We start from the raw sequence: 11,940 nt of genomic DNA, 5'->3' as shown, positions 1-11,940 counted from the left end.
TCAATATTTGGCCATAAAATAAATTTTAAAAATTCTTAAAAAGGTTTAAATTGTAAAAGTCCAAGCGAGTTTCGAACTCATGACTTGTAGAAAAAATGAGACCCTCTGACAGGTCAATCTAAGGGCTTTGGTACTCAAGTGGCCGTCACGGCCTGTATGCCTCTTGTTTAACATACCTTTAACAGATATATTATATAATCTAAATATATCTCAGTATATCGTCCAACTTTTCTTTCAAGTCAAATATAGCATTATCAGTCCATTTAGGAACAATCCTATGGGATCTGATTCTATATATAATCGATGTGGCCTATTTCTTATGTCCCTCGGTCGATTGTTATACTCATTCAATATCATTTCACCAGATTGACGTCTGAACATTCAGACATTTCCTCATTTTCTTGTCGATTTTTGACCGTTATCGTACCTCTTTTCTGCTCTAAAAATACATGTTCTCTGTAGATTGGGCCATGTCTTGTATCTATTAACGTACGAGTTGTTTCCAGTTTTCTCTTTATATTATTTCAGTAATAAAATGATCATAAGCAGTTTAAATTAAATTAATTAAATTAATTCAGTTCAGGTAATTAAACATGTATGTTCCCGAGTCAGCGCATTATGTAAAATATTTCTGTAATGATTGCTACTTTTATACACCGCATGAGCTACCAAAGAAAAAGCATACAATACTCTATAGAATGTGTACGATTTGAAGATGACGCCAAATATAACAATTTAAATGCAATATCCGTGCCATATTCTAACTAAGGATCTGCAGGCCAGCAGTCTACTTAGAAGACTGCGCTACCAAGTGAAAAATAGAAACAATTTGCCAATGCACTTATTTTAAGTAGAACGCTTTGCCTCACACTAAACTTCTCTACGAAAACATGAACTCGACTTGGATCACCATGATCATATCTGCACTTTATTTTTCTACCTTGTTTCCAGATTTGTGAGACATCATTATATTTACCATCATCGAAAAAAAAAAAATTGTTATTCTATTATCATGACTGAGATGCAAGTTTTACCGTGACTAATTATATAATTTTCCACAATAACCTTGATATTGAAAAAAAAACCTACAATTGATATTATGGGTTTATAGTTATTGGTGTTTTGCAATCGACACTGACCAATTAAAAACAACTTTGCATATAATTATAAATTTGTAAATAAAGGCACCACCGATACAGACGTGACACAGTGAGAAAAAGTGACATATCTATGGCTGGTCTTAAATTAGATTTGGTTTGGATAATAACGTCTATTTCTAGACCAATTTCGCTCTATATATTGACATGTCTTTACTCCCTATCGCTTACCGATGATATTCAATGACACTTGAATGCCTATCCCTTTTCATTAAATTATAAACGCAAAAAACACATGGAAAAAATAAACTAAGATAGAAAGAACTGAACTGTTTAACTTGCTGTTCACTATGTAACTGGGTTTTTTTTTAAAGATTGTTAAAACAGATGAAAAAGAGAGTCTAACCAAAATAGGATAGAACCATATTGTCCAGACATAAAAACTTATCCAAAGGTTACGATAAAAAATCCCAGTCCTAAATTTTGTTTAAAAAACGAAAAAAAAAATCTTAAAATACCCATCCCTCCCTTATATACAAATATATACAAATAAAACGATTGAACTCTGTGTGACCTTGAATAACATTTAATAGTATCCATTCAAGTTTTGCCCTCTAACCTTAACCTTAACCTTGGGATTTGTATCAAATTACATAAGCTACTATTATTGTTTATCAGCTGCTCAGTTTTTATCAATATTCATTTGATGGAAATAAGCCTGTCATATTGACATGATTTCAAATAAAATGATGAGTTAAAAACATGCAAAAATAAAACACAAATTTCATGGACAAATTCTGTTGAGACCTTTGGTGGTGTTTTTTAAATTAAATTCCGTTCTTGCGCAAATATTTGGCGCCCCTTTTCAATCAGATTGGATAAAATGTATTAATCAAATATCCTATATCGAGTATACACAGAGCTGCGATTGGTTATAAAAGGCCCACAGCAAGATAAGTCTGAATGCCAATAAACAGGGTCAAGGCAACATTGTTGTCATAAATGAAATTAACGGAATTGACGAGAAATGAAATCCAGAGCAAGGTAAGTTGAAAACGCACTATATCCTCTTCCTCCAGTTTTTCTGTGCCTTGTATGTGAGGAACATGTTCTTCGACCTATGTATAAAATGTGTAAAACACTGTTCTTAAATTCCTACGTAATTTATTAGCGCGTGCTCTGTTGATTAAAGTTAAGTTTATTTTGGAGATAAAATTCCCGGTTGTCCTGATTTGCCAAAATCGAACACTTACTATAAATGTAAAATAACTTTTGTTATGTCTGCAGAACATGTGTATCATTGAACAAATTGGGATTTACAGTTGGGATTAAAATCAGAAACAAACGATACACAAAGTGATAAATCTACGACAGTCTTTATGCAGTCCATATATCTAATAATTTCTTTTATTTGGGTAATGTTCAGCGCCTTTTGTAATACCTATAGTTCAGTAAATTTCCATCCATCTGATAAGTTGCCACGGTAGCTGTTCAAGAAGCAATCTACTATAGGTGGACAAGTAATAAAGGGTATCTTACTGCAGTGTCTTATAATTTGGGTGAAACAAACATAAACACAATAGAAAACAAAAAAGATAAAAACTGGTTTACATATAAATACCAAGAATATCCATATGAGTTGTATTTTGTAGATCTCAACATGCATGTAAATAAAAATTTTCAAAGTTACAAATTCAAGAATTAATCGTCAGTGCTCATTCCTCGTCGACCTTTTTGTATAAGTTGGACGCGGAAAGAAAAAGAAAGACTTCACCATGAAATTTTTGTATATTAGTTGGACGCAGAAAGGACAAGAAAGATTTCACCATGAAAACAGTGTAAAGTTTTTATCAAGAAGTATCTGTGAAGTTGTGGTTAACGCTGTATGATTATTACGGGTGTAAATACAAAATTTGTCATGTTGTATTTACACTCATGTACCCAGTAAATTCAACATTTAAAATATGACAGATATGCCAATCGGCATTTAACTAAACTGCACTACCCAACTTACAAGAACATTTCTCGTATGTGATTTGTATTGTAAATTGTAATGTATAAGTTCTTAAAATCCATGTGGTAAATTAAGGGGAAAGCTCAATTCGTTACATTCGCCCAAGTATCCAAGTATACGCTGAATAAAAACTCCACAATAACAATAGTTCATATACCGGTATTATTCCAATGTAAACCGAGTCTCGGAGTTCCAAATTAACAACTTAAAATAACATGCGGAAACCCAGCATGGACGGTCCGACATCACACACTCCATCAAGGTGCTGCGTTCTAGCACAGTTAGCCCAACATAACACATTCTATGCTAACGTGCTGCGTTCCTGCACAGCACATGTCAGAGTCTATGCTAAAGTGCTGCGTTCCAGCACGGTAAGCCCGAACCGTACTCGCTCAGAGCTTAGACTGTTCTCTTCTCCAATTTTTTTAGACAGGCATTGCTTTTTTAGATAACGAAGAGATGGTAATGACATGTCACATAAATAAACATTTAGGCATATTGCTGTTATGATAATTTCACACTTAGATTGTTATAGATAAATTTAGAAATCTTTGACTATAAACTTCTAATGTATAATGTAACTAGAGGTACTGTGAGCAAGCTCACAATTGATAACCCCCGCTAAGAAAAAATCATTACTCAAGTAGTTTGCTATAGAAAATGATGGATGCTATCTATTTAACAGTCCATTTTCTATCAGTAACAACTGCTCAATTTTTTTTAATTGCTTCTGCTATTAATACTTCAACTTAACTGTTAAAACATAAAGACATTTGTATCCTTATGATAACAAACATGACTGGAATAAAACGATAATTCACATCTCAAGCAGCCATTTATTGTTTTGAATTTTTGGTTTACCGAGCCCAATTTTGTTATCAAATTTTTTTTCCAAAAAAGATAAAATACATCGGGGCGGGCCATTTTCAGAGGGGCGGTCGGGAATACGAATGCTACAATTAGTTTAATTTCGCCTTACACGAGCAAGCTTTGTGTCAAAATTTTACCTTTTAATCATTTTCATTCATGCAAGATATGGCACATATAAAAATTAAGCATTTTTTAAACAATCTAATGGCTTTGAACTTGCCCAAATGACATTGGGTCAAGGTCATGACATACCTTCAGATCATAGGCAATCTTCCAGTAAATCAAGAATTTCTAATGTCTCTCCATTAGAAAGATATGGACACGAATTTTGCACTTTTTTCTGCCAGTGACCTTGACTTGCCAGAATGACATTGGGTCAAGGTCGTGACACACCCCTAGGTCATAAGCAATCTTTGTGCTAAGTAAGAACTTCCAATGTCTTTCTTTGCACTTTTCCTGCCAGTGACCTTGCCCTTGCCCGAATTAGCTTGGATCAAGGTGTTGACAAACCCTCAGGTCATAAGCAATCTTTGTGGGAAGAACTTCCAATGTCTCTCCATGGAAAGATATGGACCGGACACGAATTTTGCACAGACAGACGGACGGACAATGTGATTCCTATACCCCCCCCCCATCAAACTTCGTTTAAGGGGTATAACAAAGAGATAGCTAGTTAAAACTTGAAAATTCATATATTGAAAATTTAATTCTAAAACTGGATTGGGGTTTAAACCGTACTCAGCTTATTTCAAATCGTAATGCAGACTAAATGACTATCCTAAAGTCAAATCTAAACAAGCCTTTTCTTCAAAGCAAGTGATAATTTCTACAGCATTCACATTCTCAATCTGATCAGTCTCCGTCCAACTGTACCATTTGGATAGTGTCAGGTTAATAAAATGAAGCCGAATGATCGTAAAAATTGTTCACAACCAATACAAAACACTTTTAAATTAGTTAAATGCATCGACGCTAATTTATCCACACCGTTCATTATCTGAAATAATGAAATTTGTTTGGCTTTTAGCCGTTGCTGTGATTAGAGTAATTATAGCATTAAGGCGTTTTCAAATATCATGCACAGGGAAATTCCTTTTGCACTATTCATACCTTTATTTCACGCGCAAAGTTTCAACAAGGTAACAAAAGTCTTATTTCCCTGTCTTTAATATGCAAGTTTGATAAACACAATTTAAACATTGGATGAGAAGCTACAAACTTTGCATCGTAGATGTAAATTTGAAATTATTAACATCGAAAATATTATCGTCGTCATCATCGTTGTGATCATCATCATCATCATCATCATCATCATCATCATCATCATCATCATCATCATCATCATCATCATCATCATCATCATCATCATCATCATCATCATCATCACGTATTTCAAAATATATTTGTAGCTGTGTGTTCCAGTTTACCACCACACCAAAGCGTCATGCGTATGAGGCCACTACCCCTTCTATTGAAACAACACATCTTTCTTCAAAAGTGGTGACTAACCTTTCAAAGAAAAATGACAAGGTCATTTCTGAGATCGAAATTCGACATTTTGACGAAATACCAGGTCCCTCCGGAATATATCAACTGCCTTATCTGGGACTTCTTTTACAAATGAAACCTTTCAGTAATTCTAATAATTAAAATATTTTTTTTCTCACTATAGATTTAAGGATTTCAAAGCTAAATGAAATGAAAGAGATTTTCATGAAGTTTTAAAGCAAACTTTGGTGAGAACATCAAAGTTCCGTTAATTTTGCTTGGAACATGATATTATTAAAGACGCCGTTTGAAACATAATTATTCAGTTGACTTAATTTCTTCTTACATTATAAAAATTTGTTTTCAGCAAAATATGCAAAAGACAATATGCAACAACGTGTATTAAACTGGACCCAGAAATATGGACCTATTTGCAAACAAAGACTCGGAAACGATTGGTATGTGTTTCTCACAGATCCAAACGACGTTGAAAAGGTGTTCCGAAATGATCGGAAGTTTCCTTTTCGCGGGGTTTTGCCATTAACTAAAGTGCACACAAAGAGAACGAATGCATCGCCTGGACTTACTGGACTGTGAGTGTTTCTTCTATAACATAAATTTATTGATGCCCAAACCTGAAATAATTTCGATTTTGTTTGACTGGTATCATCTAAATTTCACAAATTTGGAATTGTACCAAAATTTTCCATGTTTTCGGAGAAAAATTATTTTATTTTCAATTCATTCTTAGAAAGTAAAGAATTGACTACTAGTTCAATATAAAATCAAAGTACTGAAGTACTGAGGGGAGTTGATTTTATCAATTATCATTTATTTTAAAATCAACTTATCTTGCATGGTATATTAGTTTCTAGTCTGTATTTGAATTACGCACTTTTTATTATATGAATTTTTAGACTTTCCCGACAAGAATTTCGAAAAACCCCATATGAATCATGTTGTTTAATATTTAAAGATAGATTTCAAGCTATGTATTAGTAATCGAAACAATTCTAAAATTCGTATGGATCCAATTCAAGCACTATTGATATCGAACTCTAGTCTCGTTCAACCAGACGCTCGACTGTCTCCGTTAATCTCCGACAAGCAGGAGAACCTCTCTGTTTGTCGGAGATTTACGGAAACAGCCGAGCGTCTGGCTGAACGAGACTTTATAACACTCTGGCGTAGGAACACATGAGACTACAAAAATATCTAAATTGTTCGTATCATATAAAATCTGACTATTTTCAAAGTGTTTATAGATAAGTTTCCTTAAAAAACAATGCTTCAGCAAACATTACATCGAATTTTTCAATTATTTTCAAGAACTAAGTCTTGTCAGCGATGATGATTTGTGCTTAGGTCCAAACACTGTTTCACTTTCGGTTTGCCAGAGTAACTGCATAGGAGAGTTGATTAAAATCAACTCCCAAAAATAATAACAACTCTCCCCCCCCCCCCCAAAAAAAAAAAACAAAAACAAAACAAAACAATAAACAAAACCAAAACAAAACAGAAAAAATCTAAGTTTTAATAACAAGCGGCAACTATATTCACATAAAACTATATAGGAACGATGAAGAATGGTATACTTTGAGGAAAAGCGCCCAGAGAGCTATTTTACGACAAAAAGCTGTCTACAAATACTTATCAGCAATTAGTGTTATTGCTGATGATTTCGTCGATAAGTTTCGTGGTCAGTGTCAAATCGATGATGTCTTACACCACTTAATGGAGTTTTCAACTGAAAGTAAGTTTTCATTTTATTTTGAGCATTTTTTACAATTAAAGAAATAAATACACAACTGCAATTTCAATTGTTTTTTTTCAAAAATATGCTGATAATATTGGTTTCATTTTTGTTGTGGTTAGAAAGAGTCCCAGATAATACAAAAACTTTAACGGTATTGAACTTCCTCTTTACTCAGGTGCGGGCAGAATGTGTTTTGGCGTGCGACTTGGTTGTATTTCCAAACCTGAACAAACATCACAAACTGAAACAATGAAGCATGTAGAGACATTTCTTGACTGTTTTGGAAACCAGTTTTACGTTATTCCGTGGTTTAAACTGTTCAGATCACCATTTTATCGAAGATATGAAAAATCTGCTGATTATCTGAAAAGGTTTCAATTCATTCTCGATAACAAAGATTGAATTTCACTTAAAAATCGTAACATTTCACCCAGAATATTTTACCACAAAATCATAGTTAAAGTTTCCCACGAAATACGTTTAATTGTTTATTTATTTATTTTTTGGTAGACAGACAGAACAATACATTAGGGAATGCAAGGAGCGGATTCAGTCGAGCGGTTCACCGGAAGTTAGCCAAAGTCTTCTGAGCGATTTATTGTCCGACTCCAAACTGACGACCGCTGATATTCAGAGAACATTGATAGATGTTTTTGTGGGGGGAATAGATTCGGCAAGTGGTGTTTCTTTAATATTCCTTAGATGTGTTCGTTGTTTCAGAGACTGTGTTCTTTGTGTTAATTTTTATTTTATTCTTTATGCTAAGTTTTATAATCTTGGAACTTTTACCGATATTTATGAAACCCTATTATCAAATTTTTCTCTACTTTAAGACAGCATCCAGCATCACGATATTGTTGTTCAATCTTGCTAAAAACCTGGAAAAGCAAGACCTGTTGTATGATGAGCTAGAAAAACATGTCCCGAAGTTCGGTCCAATAGATGAAACCATTCTTTGTAATCTAAACTATCTGAAAGCGTGCATCAAAGAATCAATGAGGTAAAAATTTGTAGACGGAGCAGGATTTAAATAGATGACAGGTGTATGCAAAACCCAAATCTGTGAATTTCTTAGACTCATGCGGTGAATATTTACACTTAAGGTTGGTATTTCCTGTTCCAGTCGGTACTGCAAGAACCTTAGACAAAGACATTATCCTTCGAGGTTTCCGAATACCTGCACATGTAAGAGAACAATCTTTTTTTAAAGGATATATTATGTAAATAACAGTATTCCTAAATCTTCGGAATTAAAAAAAAACAAATTGCCGTTATTATAGATTAAAAAGGTAGAAGGGCAAAACTATTGTACAAGATTTCCCGCCTACAAATCACCAATATGAAGTATTTCTGTTGTAGACAAACTTTGTGTTTTGCTCAGGCATAACTTGCTTGAACAGTAAATATTTTGAAGCACCTGAACAATTTGTACCTGAGCGGTGGCTGCGTAAAAGTGACAATTATACACCGATACATCCGTTTTCTTATATTCCCTTTGGATACGGAGCACGAAAATGCATCGGACAGACTTTTGCTGAGACAGAGATTAGTGTGTGTGCTGCAAAGGTAAAAATTGAGAACAACTTGTCTGTCTCTAAGAACCTCTGTCTACGTTCGTTATAAATCAAAATTGGTCCTTAAATGTTTCCAGATTTGATAATAAGCACGATCATTAAAGTTTCGAACGCATTTGACATTTATTGCCATGTACACCGAATGATTTAAGTTATATCATCTTAGTAAAAGGATAGCATTGATCTCAGTTCTGTTAACTTGCAACTGTTAGCCCCCCCCCCCCCCAAAAAAAAAAAATGTTAAACGAAATAATCAGGTATTGTCTGGTTTGAAAAAACTGTACATTTTAAATATGACTTTGATTTGCACGACTATAACTAAATCTACATGTTATGAATAGATCAAACACTTTGCATATGCCCAACGTTAGCAACTACATGTTATGAATAGATCAAACACTTTGCAAATGCCCAACGTTAGCAACGGCAATTTGATCTCTTGATTACTCACCGACGACTCTGATTTAGTATTTGTGCTCAATTGCAATGAATTCAGATTGCCTTCGTATTAATTGCTTCAGAAGTTATAGTCCCATAAAACAGTTTGGCAATTGGAAAGTTTTTACCAACATTCTGAATGACCTTGAATGCAACGGTGTGTAGTCTCTTAACTTCTTTCAAATTGTAAAAAGAATGAGTTTCTATTAAACTCGTCTCTTTTTATTCCAATTTTAAAATAATCTATCATGATTTCAAATAATTTTAATCTAAAATGAATGAAAATGGCACTTTTTGACAATGTCATTCAACTGTATATTTTTATTATGATGACCATCGCATTATTGGTTATTCTTTAAGGCGAATTACGTGTACCAGCAAATTCAGTTTTGGTTTCTAAACCATTTTTATAAAACTGGGCCTAATACAAAATTGACGTGGGGAACGTGATATTCTGATGGTCATGAATTGTTTATATATCACGTGACAAAGTTAATCATTAAGGTGGTATGGGACACCCCCATAATGTTACGCTCTTCCTATTGAATTAAACAATAAAATCAAATATAATTATGTTTAGGTTATGAAGTTCGAATCGGGGCTTTTAAAATTTATACATTTCCAAAATATTTAAAAACTTAAAAACATATTTCAGACAAATATTGTAAAATTTGAAAATTTTAAACCGGTGAAAGTATTTTGTTTATAACATACTTTTATCTTTAAATTAAAATTAAAATCACACTGGTGAAGGATTTATGTACCTTTTAAAAATAACAGCGCAACGAGGTATATTTTTGTACGGATTCTATGGCTATTTCTTTTGTCTTTCAATTTACCTCGAATGACAGTCGATTAAGGAGGGTGAGTGGTCAAGAAATTAACCAACAGATCTAACTTAGCATTTAAGAAAAGATTTCTTTAGTCAAAAATTCTAATCCCTTTACTTTTTTATTTACAATAAAAATATTTCACAATCTTCATACAAAGCTTTTCTTCTTAATCAGATTAATATAGTCTAAAAGGCCCTAAACAAACGATATTCTTAAAGCTTCTGAAGCGACAAACATGGGGTAACCATGCGGGGAATAGATTAGAATGGGCAAAATGAGGATTGGTTACTTAAATTATATTTTTAATAATGTTTTTTTCAGCTTTTACGCAATTTTCGACTGACGCTCCCAGAGGGAAGTCATGAAATCAAGTGTAAGGATAAAACTTTTCGAACACCTGTTACTCCAGTGTCGTTCCTCGTACAAAACAGATAGTTTCTATTCGTATGAGGGAATCGTATCTCCTGGTTGTCCATGAACACTATTCTTTCCGAAGGACTGCCATAGTTCTCTACTGAGTGGATATCCTTGTACGATAGCAGCAACATCAATACAAGCTAGCAACTATAAACATGTTTGACGTGCCAAACAGTTTCGTTACCACCACAATTAAAACCTTAAAAAATTGAGATTTTATAAAGTGAACGAATGACGACAAGTATGCAAGTCGATTAACATAATAAGGGAGAAATTAAAAATGCTTCATTTATAGAAAAAAACGTTAAAGAAAACGCTTTGAATAATATACAAGTCCAAATCCAATTGACAGGTACATGTACATCGCTGAACATGGTAGGGTAGATTTAAATGATAGTTAAAAATAAGAGAGAATTAATTCTTGTGTTTGTGCTACAATAGTATGTTGAAATGTTGATTCAAATGGATAAGTTCATAATTAACTAATAGACAAGACCCTAATGTGTTTAAAGCAATATTGTAATGCTACATACATGTAATGCTACATGTATCAGCACTTCGTCATTTAATATATATTACCACTTTAAATGTTCCAAATGTATATAAATGTAAATGTTTTTTTTCAACCATGTTTCCAAAATGGAAAATATTTAACTTTGAATTTTATCTGTTTATTATTTCGCTCTATTTATACATATATACATTCTGCCTCCAATGAACCATGAGATGGACAATGACATTCCTGTGAGCCGTCAAAATAGTTTTCCCCAAACTTGACAACTGTTCCATCGCCAGAAATCCTGCAATTTCTGCCTGAAAAAAAGCAAAGACCCTTGATAAATTTTACAACAATCTGCAATAGAAATATCGGAGATGTTACCAAATCGACGACGTCTTCATTGGGTCTAATACTAATCCAAGATAAGCATTTTTCCATAAGCTTTCAAGACGTTACAACTTAATAATGCCATATATTCATATTATTAAGTGGCAGCATTGGACTTACCGATAAAAATGAACTTATTGTACGTTGTTTCTGCTCATTAAGCATCGTTTCACTATGAAATTCTTCGTAATTGATGCAGGAATCACATTTGTTTATTTAAAAAAAGGTAAAACGAAGATTGTGTATGAAACTACTTGGTTCTAAGAACTTTAGAGGTTGTAACGTCTAGAAGCAGTTACCATAATTTACATAACAATGATTTTTTTTACCTCTGTATTCTTCTTGTAACTTAACTTCTAATATTCAAATGTTTGTCAATTATTCAAAAAGTAATAATTAAATAAGCCAATGAACCATTTTCCTTTATGTTCTCTAAACTGACCTAACAACTTTGTACGAGCAAATTGTGAAGGGTTTGATGAAAAGGTTGTTTATCTGATTAAGTGAGATTGAAATGTAGTGAAACTCGAAAAATAAATAAAATCAAAATAACATTATCATTTGTTA

General features: G+C 33.2%; 1 protein-coding gene across 2 annotated transcripts; it reads left to right on the top strand.

Moving 5' to 3' along the window:
• Nucleotides 1-2,027: 2,027 nt before the first annotated feature.
• LOC105328229 (probable cytochrome P450 CYP44) lies at nucleotides 2,028-11,777 on the top strand. Of its 2 annotated transcripts, none has more exons than XM_020067135.3 (10): nucleotides 2,028-2,141; nucleotides 5,391-5,614; nucleotides 5,837-6,062; nucleotides 7,044-7,222; nucleotides 7,401-7,596; nucleotides 7,736-7,898; nucleotides 8,059-8,225; nucleotides 8,329-8,410; nucleotides 8,585-8,791; nucleotides 10,392-11,777. In XM_020067135.3, exons 1-10 carry the CDS (start codon nucleotides 2,125-2,127, stop codon nucleotides 10,503-10,505), a joined length of 1,575 nt encoding a protein of 524 aa, XP_019922694.3. In that variant the 5' UTR covers nucleotides 2,028-2,124; the 3' UTR covers nucleotides 10,506-11,777. The 2 variants fall into 2 exon arrangements, with proteins under 2 accessions (XP_019922694.3, XP_065936067.1); XM_066079995.1 differs by having other exon boundaries at nucleotides 7,736-7,902; nucleotides 8,063-8,225.
• Nucleotides 11,778-11,940: the final 163 nt, after the last annotated feature.

This window comes from Magallana gigas, chromosome 3, assembly GCF_963853765.1.
Source record: "Magallana gigas chromosome 3, xbMagGiga1.1, whole genome shotgun sequence".
NCBI lineage: Eukaryota > Metazoa > Mollusca > Bivalvia > Ostreida > Ostreidae > Magallana > Magallana gigas.
This window is presented reverse-complemented; position numbering and strand designations above follow the sequence as displayed.

Coding starts and splice junctions, on each gene's coding strand:
- LOC105328229 (XM_020067135.3), top strand. Junction 7,597..7,735: donor TCTGCTGATTATCTGAAAAG/GTTTCAATTCAT, acceptor ATTTTTTGGTAG/ACAGACAGAACAATACATTA. Junction 8,411..8,584: donor GTTTCCGAATACCTGCACAT/GTAAGAGAACAA, acceptor TTTCTGTTGTAG/ACAAACTTTGTGTTTTGCTC.